Below are 23,375 nucleotides of genomic sequence, written 5' to 3'. Positions count from 1 at the left end.
AAAATTTTATGTTTTTTTAAAAAAATATAAAAAAAAAACCCAAAAACAATATATGCAGTGTTATCTTCATTTTAGATGTCAAAAAGTATTTTGAATTTTGAGAGGAAAAAAGTAATAAAAACAGAAACATTAAGGCATTGGCAGAGAGTGACGGTGACGTTACACTGAATTAGCAAACTGATATTACAAAGTTAAACAAAAGTTAATACAAGAGAGTGTGAGTGAAGAAAATAGTGTAGCGGATTGTTATCTGGTGTGCGGTCAATACAGCCACGGAGTGGTGCCGGGGTCGCGGTAGAGCTGTCCGTCCACATAGAGCCAGTCCACGGCGATGACAGCCCGGCAGCCTTTCTGGATAAAGCTACGTCAGACTGGGAACAGGACCTTGCGTCGTTCCAGGATCTCTCTGGGGAACTGGTCGTTCATGCTGAACTCCGTTCCTTTCAGCTCTCTGCCGTGACTCTTCACCTGCTCCTTCTGCTTGAAGTGGCCGAATTTGGCCACAATAGGCCGTGGTCTCCCGCTTCCTGTCTTCGGAGCCCCGATGCGATGCACCCTTTCAAACCCTATGTTTTTCACCGTGTCCTCCGGCAGCTTCAGGTGGGGTTTAATGAAGCTTCTCATGGTTGTTTCCGGGACCTCTCCGGCAGACTCTGGAATACCAGAAAACACAAGATTATCTCTCATGCTATGGGCTTGTAGATCGATAACGGTCTCTTTTATTTTTTTATTTTCTATGTTAACTGGATCACATTATCGGTTAGAGATTTGACCGAGTCCCGTAACATGGCATTTTCCGCAGCAAGTGTTTCCACCTGCTGCTGGCTGAACTCCAGGGATTCCTTCAGAGATTTAAATTCCCGATGTAAGATCTCCACCAGGGACAGCCTCGCATCAAAACTGGGCAATCGCTTATCGATTGACTCCAGGATGTCCATAATGTATTTGCCGGCAGGCGATGTTGTGACGGGGAAGTATGCCGGGCGACATCTTTAATATGACGGCGTCTCAACTTTGGCCGGGGAAGACGCGCTCTGGGCCTTCTTCATTACTAGGTCGTGGAAGCACCGGTCGATGAAATCTTGGAGAGCGTCTAAACTCTCCTCGTTGTCCTCCAGGGTGTTGGAGATCGTTGGACAAATGTGGTTAGTTAAATGACAATTGATTAGTGTATTTGGAATACTTTAAGTTTTAAAGCGTTTTTTATATTCTATGCTACCATTTGCTTTTTTTTCCTCCAAATCTCCGGCGTCTGACGTCACCTACAGCATAATTCGCTTACCTTCTCCCGTCACTTCCATCACTTACCGTCTCACTTCCCTCCTCTCACTTCCCTCCTCTATATTATTTTGAGCACAATGTTTCCTTGTTTATCTAAAAACAAATGAATTAAACTGTGTTTATATTGATATCCAATGAGTTCAACCCTGTGCATTGTGCAACTGAAAGAGACGTAAATACTAATTTAGTTTTTCTAAAGTGGGTTTGACCTGCAGCTCAGTAAAGCACCCCTCCGACAGCCAAACCCATCTGTTCTCTGATTGGATAGTGAAATTTGTGATTGACATGACATTGACTAATCAGCTGAAAGGAAGAAAAGTTAGGTCAAAATTTGTACTCGTAAGTTGAAACTTGAGTGCAGAGTTTCACTCTAATTTTTTTGCTTTGTATCTGTAACCAGACCTTAACAAAGAGAATTTGTAATTTGTGTAAATATTTTTACACACGCAAATCTTCTTTACACACATAAATTCTTATCTACAGATGCACAAACATACACATTCTGATTTACAACAACAACAAGATTAGGGATGGTGTACATGAGAATCCGACATCCACTTGGAGCAACTGCATTTCTGCTTCTGCGCATTATGTGGGTGTTCCACAAATGTGCAACTTGCTGCAGCTCTTCCTGTTAAATATTAACAATTTAAAAAAAAATCTCATTTCTTTTGGCTCAACATGTTGACCAAAAGCACCACACAGTATCAGTCAGAAAAACAAAGTTTATCAAAAATACTCAACAACAAGTATAACAGTATATTGTGGAAAACTGAAAGTAATTATTGAACGTGACTTTTTTTTAAAGTTTCTGGCCAGTGAAATATGCATTTTTTTCATATCCTGAACGTAATGGTAATAAGCCTGGTTTATGTGCATGGTGGGTGTTAAAGCAAACTTTTTCTCTCTGCGTGTCTCTCTTGCTCTCTAACACACAGACACACACACACACACTGACTCAATAAAAGAATATAAATGTGGTTACATACCTCGATGACGTTCAGGCATGTAAACAATATGAGTTGCTTGTCCAAAAAACATCCAGAAAAACAGTCATTGTCTTTTAGTTCCTGGAAACGATTTATCCAGTGCTGACTCTCATAAAGGCTCACCAGCCTTGAATATGCTGTTTGTGATTGCTGGACCCAGTAATAAAACTGTTTCGATCCATAATCCAATGCAAGAATCTTTGCATCTCTGCCATTATGACCCAAAACAGAGCGAATCCTGGCAGGTGTGCCCATCTTCTTTTCTACTTTTGCTATGAAATTTCCAGCAATGACTTTGGGATCATTGTTTGTTGAATAGGCTTGAAGCCAAATTGTAACTCTAGAAAAGCCATTAATGGCTCCATTTATACAGATTCCAAAAGGCTTCAGTTTGTCATAGAAGTCACCATGCCATGAAATTTGGTCCAGGATTAACATACGTGTGTCACATTAGGTGATTTCTGCGTCATTGCTCAACCCCATAAGGGTCAAGATATTTCAGTAAATGTCTCGCAGTACTCTGCGTGACAACATATCCTGTGTAAATGCAGTTCAGCTGGTGTAGTTTGTATCCATGGAGCCTCCCGTGTCCCTCCAGTTGATCAAAAAGAAATCGTGCCACCTCAGTCGGCTCAGACTCATTCTTTCTCCAGTACAGCCACATGTGTTTTAGGTTTCTTCTGAGTGTCTGCATGCTTATTACAATACTGTCCCAACTGCTCAGTAACAGAAAAATCTCCCCATGCCTCAATCCAAGCATAAAATAGAACTTAATTAATTCCGATAAACAAGCCATGTTCTCGCACTCTGATCTGCACTACCATCCACTTCACTATGTTTTAAGGCAAACGAATATATCATGTTCAAACAATAAAAGATATGTTATAACGTGAAAACTTTATTGTTCAAACAATATAATTATCTCGTTCGTACAATATTGTAATATTGTTATAACGTGATAATTATGTATAATGTACTAACATGATAGTATATTGTACAAACATGAAAAGTATATTGTTAGAACAATAAAGTTTTCATGTATAACGTGATATACCTCTATTGTTTTATTGCCTGGGTGTCAGCTCTACGCTTCCATAGCAAATACTTTGATTTAAATTTTAAAGCAAAATTTCACCTTGTTAGGTTTTTTTTGAGGGGGGGGGGGGGGGGGGGGGGGTTGTAAAGTTTTAACTGCAATGATGAGACTATTTACATAAAAACCTTAATGATTTGTTGATAGGTGTAAAGCCATTTACAGTAGTTATTGGTTAATAATAGTAGTAATATTTATTGCCTGTAAAAAAAAAAAACAAAAAAACAATACATGACAAAAAACAGAAAGCACAGTTATGATGAGATGAAAGATTTACATGTAATGGTCTTGTGTTCTACATCAGTGAGGTACTAGCAAAGTAGTGACCCTGAATGCATCAGAAACACACTGTGATCATTTAGGTAGTCTGCATGGAATTGACTTGGCCTCAAGCATGTTAGAGACATAGTTGGTGGTTCCAACAGTCCACTTTCCTTTCCACTTAGCGTTACAAGGTGCTGGGTCCTTACCAGCTGTCAAAGGGAAAGAGAGAGGATAATCTCGGACTCTCTTTGCAGGGTTCATGTGTGTTTACCCCAAAGAATTTTGTGGCGTAGTTAAAAATGTGCTATATTGTCCCAAAAGAGGTCAAAATAAACTCTGCAAAAAACCAGCTGCGTTAACATTGTGCTACACTTGTGGAAACTGAATACATCATTGGAGTGAATGTTATTAAAGCTACTAAGACTAAGATTTAGATACTAAGATACTAAGATTTTAATTTTGAAACAACATTTCAGACAGGAGAGCAATTTTTAATTAATTCACGTTAATCCTTGTATTTTCTTGTTTTCTACAGTTTCAACAGTGATGATGCAATAGGCGTAGGCTGCCGGGGGATTCCCATGATGCATTGAGTTTTTCCTTTCCAGTCACCTTTCTCACTCACTATGTATTAATAGACTTCTCTGCATTGAATCATATCTGTTATTAACCTCTGTCTCTCTTCCACAGTATGTCTTTATCCTGTCTTCCTTCTCTCACCCCAACCGGTCGCAGCAGATGGCCGCCCCTCCCTGAGCCTGGTTCTGCTGGAGGTTTCTTCCTGTTAAAAAGGAGTTTTTCCTTCCCACTGTCGCCAAAGTGTTTGCTCATAGGGGGTCATATGATTGTTGTTCTCTGTATCTATGAAGCGCCTTGAGGCGACTTTTGTTGTGATTTGGCGCTATATAAATAAAATTGAATTGAATTGAATTGAATTGATGAGACTGAGTATTTATATAAAAGTCTTTATGATTTGTTGATAGGTGTAAAGCCATTTATAGTAGTTATTTGTTCAAGATAGTAGTAATATTTATTGCCTGTAGAGAAAAACAGTCCATTAAACAACTCATTAAAAAAAAAGAACAAATGACAAAAAACAGAAAACACAGTTATGATGAGATGAAAGATTTACATGTGATGGTCTTGTGTTCTACATCAGTGAGGTACTAGCAAACTAACTGTAAAACAAACATCTAATCACCGTTTCACAAGAAGCTGATGAAGACATCCTTGTTCGAGTGCTTCAAACAGACTATAACTCTGTCTAAACAAATCATCTCTTTTAACGAAGTGTGGCCATGATATGGTATCTGCAGGGCACATTAAGAAAACTGCTGTTTTCAGGAATGAGGTTTATACTGTCAGGGCCTCCAGCACAGGAAAAAGTGAAATCCTGCAGCAATGATACTATAAAGATAAAAAGCTCCGTACTGGCCAGAGACTCGCCAACACAGTTTCTCTTCCCTGTAGAGATACACAATGGACTCTGATTAAAAATAATTGCTTTTCACTGTAAATATCAAGATATTTGGAAAAAAAATTATGTCAACATGCAAAAAAACTGGATGATCAATAACTGTGTGTTGACTCTTTACCTGCAGAGAATGGCATGAATGCAGGACTTTTCTTAAAGTTGCCATTATTGTCCAAGAAGTGCTGGGGATTGAAGGACCTGGGAGTGGCCCATTGCTTTTCCTCTTGTAGCACAGAGTGCAACAGCGGAATAATTACAGTGTCCTATTCAAAACATATATCTTGTTAGTGTTGCTGCTTTCAACATTATTCTCTGACTTGATATACAATAGATTCTGTAATACACATGAGATCTTGGAATTGAGAATACCTTTGGGATTGTATAACCCTTGAAGGATATGTCATTCAGTGTGTAGTGAGGGAGGCTGAGAGGCCCAATGTCAAGAAAACGCTGCACTTCATGGATGACAGCAAGTGAAAAAGGGAGGGACTTCCTGTCCTCCATCCTGGGACAACGGCCTTTTCCAATTCAATTCAATTCAATTCAATTCAATTTTATTTATATAGCGCCAAATCACAACAAAAGTCGCCTCAAGGCGCTTCATAGATACAGAAAAAAGCCCAACAATCATATGACCCCCTATGAGCAAGCACTTTGGCAACAGTGGGAAGGAAAAACTCCCTTTTAACAGGAAGAAACCTCCGGCAGAACCAGGCTCAGGGAGGGGCAGCCATCTGCTGCGACCGGTTGGGGTGAGAGAAGGAAGACAGGATAAAAGACATGCTGTGGAAGAGAGACAGAGATTAATAACAGGTATGATTCAATACAGAGAGGTCTATTAACACATAGTGAGTGAGAAAGGTGACTGGAAAGGAAAAACTCAATGCATCATGGGTATCCCCCGGCAGCCTACATCTATTGCAGCATAACTAAGGGAGGATTCAGGGTCACCTGGTCCAGCCCTAACTATATGCTTTAGCAAAAAGGAAAGTTTTAAGCCTAATCTTAAAAGTAGAGATAGTGTCTGTCTCCCAAATCCAAACTGGAAGCTGGTTCCACAGAAGGGGGGCCTGAAAACTGAAGGCTCTCCCTCCCATTCTACTTTTAAATACTCTAGGAACAACAAGTAGGCCTGCAGAGCGGGAGCGAAGTGCTCTAATAGGGTGATATGGTACTACAAGGTCATTAAGATAAGATGGGGCCTGATTATTTAAGACGTTGTATGTGAGGAGCAGGATTTTGAATTCAATTCTGGATTTAACAGGAAGCCAATGAAGGGAAGCCAAAACAGGAGAAATATGCTCTCTCTTTCTAGTCCCTGTCAGTACTCTTGCTGCAGCATTTTGGATTAACTGAAGGCTTTTCAGTGAGTTTTTTGGACATCCTGATAATAATGAATTGCAGTAGTTTTTTAGAGATGTTGCGCAAATGGAAGAACGCAGTCTTACATATTTGTTTAATATGTGCGTTGAAGGACATATCCTGGTCAAAAATGACTCCAAGGTTCCTCACAGTGTTACTGGGGGCCAAGGTAATGCCATCCAGAGTAAGAATCTGGTTAGATACCATATTTCTAAGCTTTTCAGCGCCGAGTACAATGACCTCAGTTTTATCTGAGTTAAGAAGCAGAAAGTTAGTGGCCATCCAAGTCTTTATGTCTTTAAGACATTCCTGCAGTTTAACTAATTGGTGTGTGTTATCTGGCTTCATGGACAGATAGAGCTGGGTGTCATCTGCATAGCAGTGAAAATGTATGCTATGTCTTCTAATGATGCTGCCTAGGGGAAGCATGTATAATGTAAACAGAATTGGTCCTAGCACTGAACCCTGTGGAACTCCATAATTAACCTCAGTGTGTGAAGAGGACTCTCCATTTACATGCACAAATTGGAGTCTATTAGATAGATATGATACAAAACCACTGCAGTGCAATACCTGTAATACCCACAGCATGTTCTAATCGCTCTAATAGGATATTATGGTCAACAGTATCGAATGCTGCACTAAGGTCAAGAAGGACAAGCACAGAGATGAGTCCACTGTCAGAGGCCATAAGAAGATCATTTGTAACCTTCACTAAAGCTGTTTCTGTGCTGTGATGAACTCTGAAACCTGACTGAAACTCTTCAAATAAACCATTCCTCTGCAGATGATCTGTTAGCTGTTTGACAACTACTCTTTCAAGGATTTTTGATATGAAAGGAAGGTTGGAGATTGGTCTATAATTAGCTAAGACTGCTGGGTCTAGAGATGGCTTTTTGAGTAAAGGTTTAACTGCAGCCACCTTGAAGGCCTGTGGTACATAGCCGATTATTAGAGATAGGTTGATCATATATAAGATCGAAGAATTAATCAATGGCAGGACTTCTTTGAGCAGTTTTGTAGGAATGGGGTCTAAAAGACACGTTGATGGTTTGGAGGAAGTAATTATTGAAGTTAACTCAGAAAGATCGATTGGAGAAAAAGAGTCTAACTTAACATCAATGGTACTAAGAGTAGCTGTAGATAATATTACATCTGTGGGATGATTATTGGTAATTTTTTCTCTAATGATAAAAATTTTATTTGTGAAGAAGTTCATGAAGTCATCACTAGTTAACGTTAAAGGGATGGTTGGCTCAAAAGAGCTCTGACTTTTTGTCAGCCTGGCTACAGTGCTGAAGAGAAACCTGGGGTTGTTCTTATTTTCTTCAATCAGTGATGAGTAGTAAGCTGTTCTGGCTTTGCGGAGGGCTTTCTTATAAAGCAACAAACTATTTCTCCAGGCTAAATGATGATCCTCTAAATTTGTGACACGCCATTTCCTCTCCAGATTAAGAGTCATCTGCTTTAGGGTACGTGTTTGAGAATTATACCCCGGGGTCAGGTACTTCTGATTAGAGACCTTAGTTTTCACTGGAGCTACAGTATCCAAAGTCGTACGTAGTGAGGAGGTGAAATTATTAACAAGATAATCGACCTCTGTTGGGGTAGCGTTCAGATAGCTGCTCTGCTCTGTGTTGGTACAGGGCATTGACGATGATAACAGTGGCTGGATTATATTCTTAAACTTAGTTACAGCGCTTTCAGAAAGACATCTACTTTGATAAAGTCCACTCTCCACTGCTGCGTAATCAATTATTGTAAATGTAAATGTTATCAAGAAATGATCAGACAGGAGAGGGTTTTCATGAAACACTGTTAAATGTTCAGTTTCTATGCCATATGTTAAAACAAGATCTAGAGTGTGATTAAAGTGGTGGGTGGGTTCTTTTACATTTTGAGAGAAACCAATTGAGTCTAACAACAGATTAAATGCCATGTTGAGGCTGTCATTTTTAGCATCAACATGGATGTTAAAATCACCCACAATAATTATTTTATCTGAGCTCAGAACTAAATCAGATATAAAGTCTGAGAAATCAGACAGAAACTCTGTGTAAGGCCCAGGTGGACGATAGATGATAACAAGTAAGACTGGTTTCTGAGTTTCACAGCTGGGGTGGACAATGTTAAGCATCAGGCTTTCAAATGAATTAAAAGTCTGTCTTGGTCTTTCATTAATTAATAGACTGGTGTGAAAAATTGCTGCCACACCGCCCCCTCGACCTGTGCTTCGAGATTTCTGGTAGTTAGAATGACTCGGGGGTGTTGATTCATTTAAACTAACATAATCATCCTGCTGCAACCAGGTTTCTGTAAGGCAGAGTAAATCAATTTGTTGATCAATTATTAAGTCATGTACTAACAGAGACTTGGAGGAGAGAGACCTAATATTTAATAATCCACATTTCACTGTTTTACTCTTTGGTTCAGATGTAGATACTGTATTATTCTTTCTTTGTAAATGTTTAAGTTGTTTGTTGCTGGTTTTTAGTTTGTTTTTTGTCTTTTTGGAAGCAGACACAGTCTCTATGGAGATGGGTTTTTGGGGGGGGGTAGCAGGAGGAGAGAAGCTGCAGAGAGGCGTGTAAGACTGCAACTCTGCTTCCTGGTCCCAACTCTGGATAGTCATATTTTGAGGGGTTTAATAAATTTGTCAATATTTCTAGAAATGAGAGCTGCTCCATCCAAAGTGGGATGGATGCCATCTCTCCTAACAAGACCAGGTTTCCTCCAGAAGGTTTGCCAATTATCTATGAAGCCCACATCGTTTCTGGGACACCACTCAGACAGCCAGCAATTTAAGGAGAACATGCGGCTAAACATGTCACTCCTGGTCTGATTGGGGAGGGGACCAGAGAAAACTACAGAGTCCGACATTGTTTTGGCAAAGTTGCACACCGATTCAATATTGATTTTAGTGACCTCCGATTGGCGTAACCGGGTGTCATTACTGCCGACGTGAATTATGATTTTACTGAATTTACGTTTACTCTTAGCCAGCAGTTTTAAATTTCCTTCAATGTCGCCTGCTCTGGCCCCTGGAAGACAATTGACTATGGTTACCGGTGTCTCTAGCTTCACATGTCTGAGAACAGAATCACCAATTACCAGAGTTTGACCCCCAGCGGGTGTGTCACCGAGTGGGGAAAAACGGTTAGACAAATGAACGGGTTGGTGGTGTACCTGGGGCTTCTGTTTAGGAATAACAGTGTCAATCTCTTGCTGCATTTTCTCTGGACACAGCAAAGCAGAAACTATTACCACTCTGATCTGTTTTTACGTCTACCAAGGGACGTATTCCTAACCATAATGTATTAGTATTGAATGTATTGTAAAGTAAATTCACAGTCTTACCTTGTTTTTGGGGGTATTTAATTAGCACGCTAAGAGCATATCTCAGGGTGGAGCTGGTGCTTTGTGTTTCAGCTAGAAACAGAGTCATTATTGTAGAGACCAAATTGTCATAGTGGAACTCAGTTGTGGAAATCTCCTTTTCCTGAAAGAAGAAAGTTGTCATTGTTTTTCTGTGCTTCTCTGTACTTTGATGTGTCTCTCTTTATATTTTTTCTCTTTCTGTCTGTGTGAGAGTATATTTGTGTGTGCATCTAGATCCGTTCTGGCTTCTAGCCCTTTGTTTCTGCACACCTGAGGTGAATAATCTCATCTGTTTGTCATCAGTTATTATCTTACCATTATATCTTACTTTAATAGACTCAAATTTGTTCATATAAATGGAGAGACCTCTTCGCACATTAAGGTTAATTATGGAGTTCCACCGGGTTCAGTGCTAGGGCCAACTCTGTTTACATTATACATGCTTCCCTTAGGGAGTATCATCAAAAGGCATTGCATACACTTTCACTGCTATGCAGATGACACCCAGCTTTATCTATCCATGAACCCAGATAACACACACCAATTAGTTAAACTGCTGGAATGTCTTAAAAACATAAAGACCTGGACAACCTCGAATTTTCTGCTTGAAAATTAAGATAAAACTGAGGTTATTGTATTTGGCCCTGAAAATCTTAAGAAATATGGTATCTAACGACATTGTTACTCTGCTTGCATTACCTTGGCCTCCAGTAACACTGTGAAGAACATTGGAGTCATTTTTGACCAGGATATATCCTTCAATACATATATTAAACACATTTGTAGGGCTGCTTTCTTCCATTTGCACAGTATCTCTAAAATTAGAAATATCCTGTCCCAGACTGATGCCTGACTAGAAAGAGAGAACATTTTCTCCTACCATATTATTTATTTGGTGTCCGTTGATGTTGGATAGTTTGTCATTGCTCAACAAACTTTATTAATGTCACTTATTTTTATTTTGTGTTATTGGAACTAATCGTCACTAAAGTGGAGTCAAATTTATAATTGGCCTGCTTGCATGTGGTTTATTGTCATAGAGTCAATTTTAATATGCATTTCAGATCACAATCATCAAAAAGGGAGTATCAATAGTAAGTAACAACAGGAACTCAGGGACCCTTTCAATAGAATGTGGGACGGGTGTTACAAATGAGTACTCTGAGTTTCTCCAAAGTTACCGGATTCCTCCCTCTATCTCAAAAAGGGGAAACCAGCCACCCTTTGAAGAAATGTCATTTTTGGTGCTTGTTTCCACAATGTTTTTTTTTTTTTCAGTCACTACCCAGAGCCCATGACGTCACATGAGCTCTGGGTAGTGGTCTATGGTTAATCTGGTTAATCTATGTCCCTCGCATGATGTGAGGGACATAGATTAACCAGTAAATCAAGTAAATCAAAGGCCTTACTTTTATGCTCAGCTCTCTCTTCACCATCTGGATATCATTTACATTACTGCAACTATCACCAAACCATCTGTCAATCTCCCATGTCCCTCTCCTCTCACTTGGGAATAAAACCCTGAGATACTTAACACTAGGTTTACTATCCTGCGCAAATTTGCGTAACTTCCCTAAACCCAACACCCCCTAAAATTACTGGCTTTTTTATTTTCTGGTGCAAGTGCCGAGGTGTTAATCACCCCTGCTGAGATTTTCACAGGTCGTCAGCTTGTTTCTCCTCCAGCTTTTGTTGTGCAAACCACCCATTATCCTTGAGGCCTGGCACATTTGCATTTGCTCACTCAGAGTTGCTCAGATCCAAGGCAAGCCAAACCTCTCTGTTACAACTTTCAGAAATGCCTGCCGTATACAAAATATCCCACACATTGACTGACCTGTAAATACAAAAGACACACATTCACACCTTCCTTGACTCTCAGCACAGATCTTCCATTGTGCCATTGTCACTGTGTATGTGAGGGAGTGGCATTGCTTGACTACAGCACAGTGCTGTGCATAAAAGCAGACCAACCCAGGCGGGAGAATCATTTCTTGTTCGCATTTCTGAGAACGCACATCAGGATGGCCTCCGTATCACTGCCACGCAAGAAGAACCTCTCCGCGCAACAGGCTTTGGCCTTGCTTCAGGAAATGGACGAAGCAGATTCTGATGGAGGAGAGGTTTCATTTGTCCAGCAGGCCACTGATACCTCCTCAGAAGAATCTGAAAAGGAGACGGAACAAGAACCCAACATGCCTCCACGGAAGAGGCCCCGTGGTACTGGGAAGCCCAGCCAGAGCCACACGGCAAAAGACGGAACTGTGTGGGTTGAAGAGGACATTGGAATGCCCAGTGCAGGAGCAAATCGTTCGTGCTTCACTGCACAAGCTGGACCCACAGAGTCTGCTAAAGTTTGTCACTGCCATAGTAGATATGATATTTATATAAACCCATTTAGAGTGAGGTTCATGTAAATTTACCATTTTCTATTTGTTTATCTTCCGACAGCGCAAGATTACAAGTGTGCTCCAAAGCTTCCTTTGCCTATTAGACGTGGGAATGCTGCAGACCATCAGAGAGTGCACGGTACATCAAGCCCGCAGAACAGAGCCGGACTGGAGTTTGTCAGTTCATGAACTGATGGCATTCATTTCAATCCTGTTTGTAAGAGCAATCATGTGTCCTGTTGGTGCCATTGTGGATTGCTGGTCAGAAAAATTTCTGGTGCCAGTAATCAAAGAGACAATGCCCCGAGATAGATTCATTTCAATTATGCAACACCTTCGATTTGATGACAGGGACACGCGGGCAGAACGGGTGAAAACAGACAAATTTGCAGCGATCTCCGACATCTGGACACGCTTCAACGAGAACTGTGCTACGAGTTTCACTCCAGGAGAACACATGACCATAGATGAACAGCTGTTCCCTACCAAGGTTCGTTGTCCATTCACACAGTATATTGCAACCAAGCCAGACAAATTTGGGATCAAGTTCTGGATGGCCACAGACTTGGACACCAAATATGTCTGCAGTGCATCTCCTTACTTGGGAAAGGACCCCAGTCGTCAGAAGGGAGAGAGGCTGGCAGAGAACGTGGTCATGAAACTGATGGAGCCGTTTTTGGATGATGGGAGAAACGTCACAACGGACAATTTCTTTACTTCACTGTCACTGTCGCACAGACTGCTGCAGCGCAAAACAACGTTACTGGGCACGGTGAATAAAGTCCGGCGTGAACTTCCTCAACTTGCAAAAGATACTGCAAAGCGAGAGGTATTCTCCACTTCAGTGCTTAGAAGTGGCGGTGTCTCCTTGACAATTTATGCACCTAAAAAAAACAAGACTGTGTGTGTTCTAAGTTCCATGCACCAAGACGTGACGATCGGTGACGACAGAAAGAGGAAACCCAACACGATAACAGACTATAACCACATGAAGGTATGTGAATGTGTGTACAATTTTACACCAGTGCTACAATGTTTTCTGATGTGTGCTATACAGGCCTATAGAAAAAAACATATACTCATGACTCTCTCTCTCTGCTTTTACAGTGTGGTGTAGACGTGTTGGACCAAATGGCGCGGATGTATTCCGTAAGAGCAGCAACACGCAGGTGGCCAGTAGCGGCTTTCTACAATATGCTGGACCTGGCGGCGGTGAATGCCTACATTTTGTACAAGGCATGTACAGGGTGGACAGGCAAAAGAAGATTGTTTCTGAGTCTTCTAGCTCAGCAACTTCGTTGCCGATTCATGCAGCACAAGGAAATATTAGCACAGAGGCAGGATGCTGAAGCTGCTGCAGCTGCTGTGCCAGGGACTGTAAAGACAACGCAGTGCCAGGTGCAAGAAAGCTGCAACAGGAATCGCAGCAGGTTTACCTGTGCAACATGCCAGAAATTCACCTGTGCCAAATGCAGGGATGATGGACACTGGGTCTGCAAACGCTGTAAAGTCTGAAACACTTTGAAATAAAACAGACTTGTGTACTCATATATTGTGAATGTGTGTCTTTTGTATGTAGGTTGTAACACAGAGGTTTGGCCTGCCTTTGATCTGAGTAAACAAATGCCAATGTTGCACAAACACACACACACAAACACACACACACACACACAGACACACAGCAAATCTGCAAGTGGAAAATCTGCATTGTCATTGCAAAAAAGTGGACAGTGCGAGACAAAAGCAGCTAAATAAAAACTGTACAAAGAGCACGGTATAGAAAGTGCACTATACAAACAATCTGGAAACAAATATGGACACGTGTATTCAAAAATATTGGTGTGTGTATACACACACACACACACATATATATATATATATATATATGTATGTATATGTGTGTGTGTGTGTATACACACACACACACATATACATACACACGCATATATATATATATATATATATATATATATATGTATGTATGTATATATATATATATATATATATATATATATATATATATATATATATATATATATATATATATATATATATGTATGTATATGTAGGTATATGTGTGTGTGTGTGTATAACTAGACTTTATGCATAATGCATATTATCTAAGGTGTGGCTATATAAAATACAACTGTGTATATGTGTTTATGGACAGGCATGCAATGTAGTGACAAGGATTGACAAGAACTAACATGGTGTATTGTACGCTGCAGGTAAGGAAGGAAAGTAGCCTTGCAGGGAAGGAAAGACCTGAATCTCTCATGGTTGGGGGTTGGGGGAGGGTGTCTTTGCACAACAAAAGCAGGAGAACAATGGAGCTGAAGACCTGTGAAAATCTCAGCGGGGTGCCAAGAGGTGTTAAGGTCGGGGGGAATTTACGCAAATTTGCGCAGGCCCGTAAATCTAGTAGTAGGAACTGCACCAGGGAAAAAAAGGCTCAGTAATTCTAGTGTTAAAGCTAACCACTAGCAGCACTTGGGTGTACTTTTCCAACTGAGAACCTTGACCTTAAACTTGGAAGCGCTAATTCTCATTTCCACCACTTCACACTGGGCTACAAACCATTCCAGTTCAAGTTGAAGGTCACCACTTGATGTAACCAACAGAACCACATGATCTGCAAAAGACACACCTCATGATCCCTAAGCAATTCTCGCAGAATCTACCAAGGGACTTGGCTGAATGTCTTTTCCAAGTCTACAAAGCACTGCTCAGTGGTTGGGCAAAATCACATGCACCCTCAAATATCCTTGGTAGGATAAAGAAGCGGTCCAGTTTTCCATGACGAGGACAAAAGCTGCATCGTTCCTCCTGAATCCAAGGTTCAACCAGTACCTGAAGGAACTCGGGCTGAATTCCTGAGGGGCCTTGCCGAGGAATTGTTGAAATACCCCCTTAAAGCTTCTGTTTCCTCAAGAGAAGACATGTCAGTGAGATTGAGGAGATCCTCAAAGTATGCCTGCCTCAACCACTCAATATTTTTGGTTACCATCTGCAACAATCTACTATGTATACTATATTAGTATAGCACCACTCAGTGTTGCCAACTTAGCGACTTTGTCGCTATATTTAGCGAGTTTTCAGACCCCCTTAGCGACTTATTTTCTAAAAAGCAACTAGCAACAAATCCGGCGACTTTTTGTGGTGTTATTGGAGACTTATGACGACTTTTTGACGTGAAAGCACGTATCGCTCTTGCACTCAACAAGCAGCGGGTGCTGTCGTGGGCACCTCATCCGTGCCAAAATGCTTACAGGCGGCACATAGTCCTCACACAGCAGTCGCCCCCAGCTGATGTCAGAGCGGGCGATATTCACCCCAATGCGTGCAAACTGCAAATGAGCGAAGCAGCTGCTGCACAATGGCTGTGTCCCAATTAAGGGTCTGCATCCTTCGGAGGCCATATTTAAAGGCCGATTACATCACAGTGACGCAACAAAGGCTGTCCCAATTCAAAAGTTGCTCCAAATGCTGCCGACAAATGCATCCTTCATTTTCCCGAATTTGAAGGATGGGTCAGGTGTATCCCTCGTGGCCCAACCTATCCCAGAATTCATAGCGTGTATGTAGGTGTGGATAATTTTTTCGGAAAAAAAAAGAAACAGTGGATGGCTGCAGCGGGGCAGCAGAAGAGTAAACTTTTAAAAGTAAGTACTGAATATTATGTCACTTATTTATGTGCAAATGTTTGATAACAAAGAACATTAAAACATTACTTTTGGCCACATGCAAAGTTCTGTGATATTAGTGATGTTAGTACTTTCAGCGTCAACTTGGTTTTGAAGCCTTTACTTTAAAGCCTTTACTTTGGTGGTGCTTGGGCTCCCTGTAGTGGTACGCGGGAATTAATATAAATAATAATAAATAATATACCATCATGGAGGTATGTAAAGATGACACAAGAGCTCCTGAGGGTATTCTGGGAACCGGAGTCAACCAGAAAACGGCTCCCCAAGCGTGAGTCCTCAATGAAGAACAGCCTTTCCTTATCGCCAGCAGTCACGGCCGCTACAGAGCACTGGTGGGTTCGTTTCCCTGGGCCTTAAAACTGCAAGGTGGCAGACAGCGCCGTGCTACGGGGCCAAACACTGATGGTAAAAACACAGCACTTTACCGTGGTGCCGTGATCCCAGCCACCATCGATGAGTCACAGGCCACCGGGAGAATTGGTGCAGGCGGGGGAGATGCCGTCGGTGAGTTGGGAACTATCTATGTCGAAGCTCCTGGTAGACAGGAGTATGCGATCCACTTCTGCCAGTGAGCAGTAATCCTTCGCAGCCAGCAGTGGAGAGTTGGCAAGGCCAGCTCGCACTGTTGGAGGAAGACGTGAGTGAAGAGGAATCCGCCATCATCTGTTCCTAGCAAGGACAGCGTGCTCTCCGTGAGCTCAAGAGCGGTACCATCACCCAGGCCTGAGAGAGAGAGGAGTTTCTTGGCCCACTCTGCATCGGAGAGGGAGTAGCTCAGCTCAGCACCTTGAGACCGGTGTATTTCCCTAGGGCGGGGGGATCCCGGAGGATGGTCATCACACGGTGGGTGGACAGCAGATCCAGTGAGGTCACCACATGATGGTATTTCGTGTTGTCGGCTGAAACGCCACAAAGAGCAAACTGAGCTTCGACATGCACGAAGCATGAAGGAGGGTCGTGAAGCCAAAAATCTGGCAGCTTAACCACCACAGCAAAAATAAGAACGTACAGCTCTGCTATCACTTCTGACATAAATGAAGACAGAAAACTACACAGCAATGGCGTTTATAGGGTTACTGAAGTTGGACTAGCTGGTATATAATGATGTGCTGTGTGATGGCTAGCTACACAGCTATGGGTAGCATAACATTGAAGCTGGAGGATGAACGCTAACTTTCTTTCCACTCGATAAAAGTTAATGTGAGGGTTAGATGGCAGGATCCTGTAAACGGACCAAACTTCAGTGAGGAGAACAACTGAGATAATCCATCCACAATGCGAGGTTAGTCATTAATATACTGCTGCGTGGGCTGGGTTGTAGTTACATCATAAGGTTTTAAAAACTTAGCTTTAAAATGAATAGTGATGATAAAAACCGAGAGAGGCTGACAGTGGTCACTGACTTTTTGGGAGGTCTTGTTCAGACTAAATAGAACAAGATGCACAAGAATTAAAACATGTTAAAAGCACAAAGCTTTAATAAATGCAGAATATTTTGGACCCGGAAGCAGAATTCACCACGTCATCACTTAAAGACCAGATATCCCACCAGCTGTGAATGTTTTAATGCAGCACAGTTGTTATTATTATGGCTCGTCACATTCTGTTTATGACAGTTAAAATAAATAACATTCATATAAGAATTCAAATTGTCTTGTGTAAACTGTATATGGTGTTAAATAGGCATATACTACTGTACTACGGTACTTCAAGAGCCATATATTTTATGAGATGGTCATTTTTATGGAAAGTTTGAGAACCACTGCTTTAAAATATATGCCATTCAATAGTTGATCTTAATCTTACAGTGAATTTAAAGATTTAATGGATAGTTAAAGTGAGTAATATACCAACAAACACAACAAGCTGAAAGTGAGTGAATGTTCCTCGGTTTTCAGTCCCGAATATCGCAGCACAAGCAGGATTCACTGCTTATTATCTGAATCAGTTTTCATTTGGTCCCTTAGCCAGGACAAGTTTGCCTTAGGAAACCCTGTCACAAACAAATTCCTCCAACAACATGCAAACCTTTCCATCACAAGAAGGTGACAATTCACAGAAGAGTGTTTAAAATCATTCATAGCAAGATAAGAAATGATTTTTAGCACTTTAGATTATATTAATTGCCTACATCAATAAACACAGTATTTGTAGTTTTGAGCTTTCTTTGATAAATTATGCTTAAGTTTTCCAACCTGGTTGATTCGAATAAGGAAGGAGTCTATGTAGTCTCGTGGGGAGCTGGCGTCCAATGTGTCTTTGTGTTTTTGGATCTTCATTTTGATAAACTTTCTCACCTCTTCATACTCTGCAAAAAATTTTTGATGGGGGCCAGGAAGATGGTCCATGAGTTTCGGAAAGAGGTTGTACATCTGTTGTAAAGAAACATAGCAACATACATTCTTGTGAAGAGACAATGATACATCTACTGTGTTTGGATCATTTTTACAGTATGATTTTCAAAAGACGTATATACTCTTATACAAAATATGAAAACCAAATTAAAAAGCATTTCTATTTAATCTTTAATTTTGCTCCCACTTTCAGTTACCTGACACACGGGGCTGCTGTTAGCCTTTTCTATATGAGAAAGTATGGTAAGGAGGCGCAAGAACTGCTTGTCTTCATAGATGAACCGTTGACCAAAAACCAGGCAGCAGATCACGTTAGACACAGTACGGCTCAATAAGAATGTGGGGTCAAATGGTGCACCTGCAAGAGAAGGGGAATCATCTGTCAAATTAACTAAGGACTTCACTTTAGTTATGACATGCCCACACTTCCAACTTTCCCACTGGTAGGTCAGTTTTTTAAAGAGATTTAAAGAGTATGTTTGTTGGCACATGGCTTTCCCAAGTAACAGTTTTCATTAGTGATGCGCGAATCATAAACGAATCATTCAATACTCGAGAATCACTTTACTGACTCGTGAGTCATGATTCACAAGCCCAACTGACTCACTGACTCATCGCTGTTGCTCTTAGCAAACTAATTTCATTAGTAGAAATATATCTAGTTTATAATTAAAATTGTGGGGAAAAACAACAGCCAGCTTCTTAACAAAAACATTTCTGCTCTGAATAGGAAGAAAAAACCCTGAGTAGAAACTCACATCAAGACAATAGGGCTTTGGAGCGTGATGTCACGAGGGTGGGCGTGGAAAGGATTTTGGCCTGATGCGCCAAGCGAAAAAGGAGCGAAGGCACACACAACAGCCATGGTTTGTATTTGCTGTGTGGTCGGCTGCAATGTTCGATCGCACGACCGGCAAGGGAATAAGCTTAAAAAGGGTTTGTCTTTTTATTCTTTCCCAACCTGGAAGCAACATGAGGGAGCTTATATGGCGGACCTTACAAAACGAAGGCGTCTAGCCTGAATAGCAGCCGTGAGTTGAGCTGATATCCAGTTCACTTCCATCTCCAGATATCTGTTGGTGTGCTCCAGACATTTTCACTCCGGTAAGTTTTATATATGTTTATATCACTCTTTATAGCTTAATAATATTATCGTTGGTGTTCTCGGAGGTTATAGAAATTGCGATCAAACATTGAATTGAGTGACTGTGCAGACATGCGTACTATGTAACGATTCGCTAATTCTTTCACACAACTGTGGGGAAGCCTGCCTATGAAATGGATCAAACAAATCCAGACTGGGTGCCAACGTTACACATGGGGCACTCTGAAATCCGAACGTGAGGGTTAGAGTTAGGGTTAACAAGATGCGTGAAGATATCAGGTAAGGACAGTGGTGGTAAGTCGCCTGGGTCTTTTCTCCACTGCTGTATTCCATATGGGTCCACATCTGCGATGCACTCTATTTTTTTCAAGTACCGCTGCTTCGCCTCTGGACGCAATCGGTCTCTATACCGTCCGTTTTCTTTTGAGCTGCTTTTAAGCATGTTTCTTGTCATCGTCGTTCCAACACAGTGTGTCTGTTTTGATTTGTGGACCCGGAAAATGGCGCCGCGCTCCCACAATACATTGCGGCGTGACGTCCGCTCCAAAGCCCTATAGCTCCTGTGTTCACAGTAGCATCGCTCTGCTAACATGCTAACAGCACATTTTAGCTACTCACACCCTCCTTCCTGTGCTGAATTATAGGGCGAACAAATCACTCAGGACTCACTAACCCCCTCCCTCCTGTGCTGAATCGTAGCATAAACGAATCACTCACTCACTTGCCCCCTCCCTCCTGGCTTCACAGCTTCTTCTTCTTGGTTGGCAACCAATGTTAAGGCGCATTATGATTCGCTGGCTCACAGCTCAGTGGACATTTAGATGAGAAAATATATATTTGACACATTTGAGGAAAATACTAATAAAATAAAATAAAAAGAAATAAAATAAATGTTCCCTTTAGAAATTTTTTTTGTTCTTTTTTGCTCCATAAAAATAGTTGTTTTTCTTTTTCAATCACTCATCTTAACAGTAGGATATACATGGAAAGAGAAACAAATTAAGTTTGAGTGTAAATTTTTTGCACTCTCTGGTCAACTGACTCAGTGACTCAAATGACTCATATATCTATGAAGCGCCTTGAGGCGACATTTGTTGTGATTTGGCGCTATATAAATAAAATTGAATTGAATTGAATTGAAATGACTCAAAAAACCCGATTCACTTTGGTGAGTGACTCATTCAAACTCGATTCAGTAGAATCAAATTTACCATCACTAGTTTTCATGCATTTGAATGTGAACCTGAAGCTCACAAAAACACCATTTTAGTAGATCATATTGGGTTTTTTGGGTGGCTGTGGTGGGTGTCAATTCAGTATTGGAAAATAATGGGTTAGTGGGATTAGCCCACTGTGGTGTGCTTCTATCTTGCTAAACTTAAGACTGATTATTTTCCATTAGTGTTATAATGTCCTGTAATGTTCAGGGCACTTGATAGTCTAGGATGATGTGTCAGTGCGTTTCTTTCTTTAGGACATTCTCACGGCAGAGAGTGTGTACATTTGGGGTACCCAGAGTTGCAGTTAAATATAGGTATATGGGTGTGGTCACTAGGGGTGATAGTGCTCCATATAGTGATGTATTTATTTTCACGTATCAGCATTTAAATTTTTTATGTAATATAAATTTAGGTACATAGGCTGTGCATAGTAAACTTATTTTCATTTATCAGCATTTTTTTAATGTTATATAAATATAGGTATACAACTTCATGTGAAATTACTTTTCAGCAACTATACCTTTTAATTTATGCATGTGAGCCCTCATATGTTCACTCTCTTCTTGGATCCATTCTTCCATCCCCTTGCGTCCCATCCCAAAGTCTCTTAGAGTGGTCTGTGTGAAGCGTCGCAGCTGACGCCAGCGTTCCCTGTTACCGCTCCCTATACCTGAAAGGTTAAACCACTTACCACTTAAGTAATGGAAGAGAAGCCATGCTGATTCATGAAAGAATTAAACACTAGGAAACAAAATCACCTCGCCTTGACAAAGACAACATATTTGAGTGATCACGCTTTACCATATTTCTTGTTAGGGTTGTGTAGAAATGGAATTGGTGCTCTGCCTGTTAAGTCATCTGCTTGATCCACCAAGCCTTCTTTCACAGCATCATATCCTACCAGAAGTACTGTCCGCTGCCAGCCTAGGTATACTGTCATCACTGGCCCATAGGTTTCACTGAACTAAAGATATGTGAATTGTTTAAATGATAAACATTCATCTGAAGTTTTGTCTAAATACCAACATGCTGTTAAAGTTAAATTCAGTGTGTTTATTAAAAGTGTGCCGGTCTCCTCAAATTACGAGAAAAATTATTGTACAACTTAAAAACCGCACAAATATTTAAAAAAGTGAACTCTTACCTTAACAAAGCTTTTAAAAGGTGCTTTTTTGTCTATCTGTAGAAGGTTTCCTATGAGAGGAAGTGCAGTGGGTCCTGGAGGCAAATGCCAGTTCCTTTTGTGTTTTATATTAAACATCCACAGCAGAGCTAAGATTAAACCTGCCAAGATGACAGTTGCACAAGATTCCATCCTGCTCTATATAATATAAAAACTATAAAATAATACACAAAAATACAGCAGCAAGTCAAGGAACTAGAAGCAAAAAGAAATTTCAACAAGACTCAGTATTATGAGAACTATGAAGTTCACACTACAGCTACACAAATAAAACTACAGAGAGCCCTGTTGAAAGAAGAACTCAAAGACAATATAATTTGGGATTAAGACTGCAAAGTCTAACTAAGAGTAAAACTATACTAACAGAAAAGGATAAATCAAAATGAAACGGTAATAAAAATAGAAATTAAGATGTCAACAACCCAAAAGCTTGGCTTTAAGACCCAGGACAGTCACATATATATATAGTCACTGTTCTTTAAAAGATGTGTTTTTGTTTAACAGGGAGTTCGCGTAAGCATGGAATATGACACTGGTGGGCTTACTGATTAATCACTCTTCTTAATTAACCTTCAATTTATTATGTTTTTTTTGCTGTGAAACATTTTGTTATTCAGCTTGGACATTATGGACAAAAACATTAAATATAATTTATGTTTTCTGACGGTTGATGTACTTGAACAGCCAAGTGGGTGACCCCTTGCCATTTTAAAACCCCTTCATCTCATACTTCATGACTTTTCTCAAAATGGGCTTATTCATCAAAAACTGAATTTTAGAGTGTGTGGCATCAAAAGAAAAAACTACATTTCATTTCTACCCCATATATATATACAACAAAAATCCCCTCTCACCCTTCCTTCCAGCTTGGGCCTGGGAGCTTCAGGGTCCTGCGCAGTACTTTTGCTGTTCCTGGGAACTGTGCTCTTCCTGACAGAGATCTTGGATGTTCTTCCAATCTTGGGATCTGCTGGAGCCACTCGCTTAGCTTGGGGGTCCCTGCACCGAGTATTCTGATTACCACTGGGACCACTGTTACTTTTACCCTCCATATCTTCTTGAGCTCTTCTCTGAGCCCTTGGTACTTCACCAGCTTCTCGTGTTCCTACTTCCTGATGTTGCTGTCATTCGTTATCACTACATCTATCAATATGGCCATCTTCCTCTGCTTGTCCACCGCTACAATGCCGGGTTGGTTAGCCATCACCGTTTTGCCTGTCTGCATCTGAAAGTCCCACAGAATATTAGTTTGGTCATTCTCGATCGCCCTCGGGGGCATCTCCCATTTTGACCTTGGGAATTCCAGGCTATACTCAGCACAGATGCTCCTCTATACTATGTCAGCCACTTGGCTATGGTTATTGGCTCCTGCTAGCACCTTGCACCCTTCTGTTATGTGCTGATTGCTTCAGGGACATCTTTACACAGCCTGCACCTTGAGTATTGCCTGGTGTGGTAGATCCCACCCTCTTAGAATCTTGTACTTGGAGCTTGTTTATATGCTGATATGATTAGTGCCTCTGTGCTGTCTTTCTGTCCAGCTTTGTCTAGCCACTCGTAGGATTTCTGGATGTTAGC

The 23,375-nt window shown here is 40.9% G+C and overlaps 2 protein-coding genes across 2 annotated transcripts; both read right to left on the bottom strand.

Moving 5' to 3' along the window:
* Positions 1 to 29: 29 nt before the first annotated feature.
* Positions 30 to 3,214, bottom strand: LOC146503752 (uncharacterized). Its single transcript, XM_085130924.1, has 2 exons — positions 2,271 to 3,214; positions 30 to 653 (listed from the first exon to the last, which is right to left on the bottom strand). The coding sequence occupies exons 1-2, from the start codon at positions 2,320 to 2,322 to the stop codon at positions 367 to 369; spliced, it is 339 nt and encodes a 112-aa protein (XP_084987050.1). The 5' UTR covers positions 2,323 to 3,214; the 3' UTR covers positions 30 to 366.
* A 216-nt stretch (positions 3,215 to 3,430) lies between these two features.
* Positions 3,431 to 22,170, bottom strand: LOC146503751 (cytochrome P450 2F3-like). Its single transcript, XM_085130926.1, has 10 exons — positions 21,759 to 22,170; positions 21,416 to 21,578; positions 21,135 to 21,284; positions 18,487 to 18,647; positions 18,131 to 18,307; positions 9,821 to 9,962; positions 9,660 to 9,699; positions 5,471 to 5,618; positions 5,223 to 5,364; positions 3,431 to 5,091 (listed from the first exon to the last, which is right to left on the bottom strand). The coding sequence occupies exons 1-10, from the start codon at positions 21,927 to 21,929 to the stop codon at positions 4,910 to 4,912; spliced, it is 1,476 nt and encodes a 491-aa protein (XP_084987052.1). The 5' UTR covers positions 21,930 to 22,170; the 3' UTR covers positions 3,431 to 4,909.
* Between the last annotated feature and the right edge of the window lie 1,205 nt (positions 22,171 to 23,375).

The sequence above is a fragment of the Neolamprologus multifasciatus genome, chromosome 14, assembly GCF_963576455.1.
Source record: "Neolamprologus multifasciatus chromosome 14, fNeoMul1.2, whole genome shotgun sequence".
NCBI classification, from domain to species: Eukaryota; Metazoa; Chordata; class Actinopteri; order Cichliformes; family Cichlidae; genus Neolamprologus; species Neolamprologus multifasciatus.
Note: the sequence above shows the minus strand (reverse complement) of the source record. Positions and strands in the feature narration are given on the sequence as shown.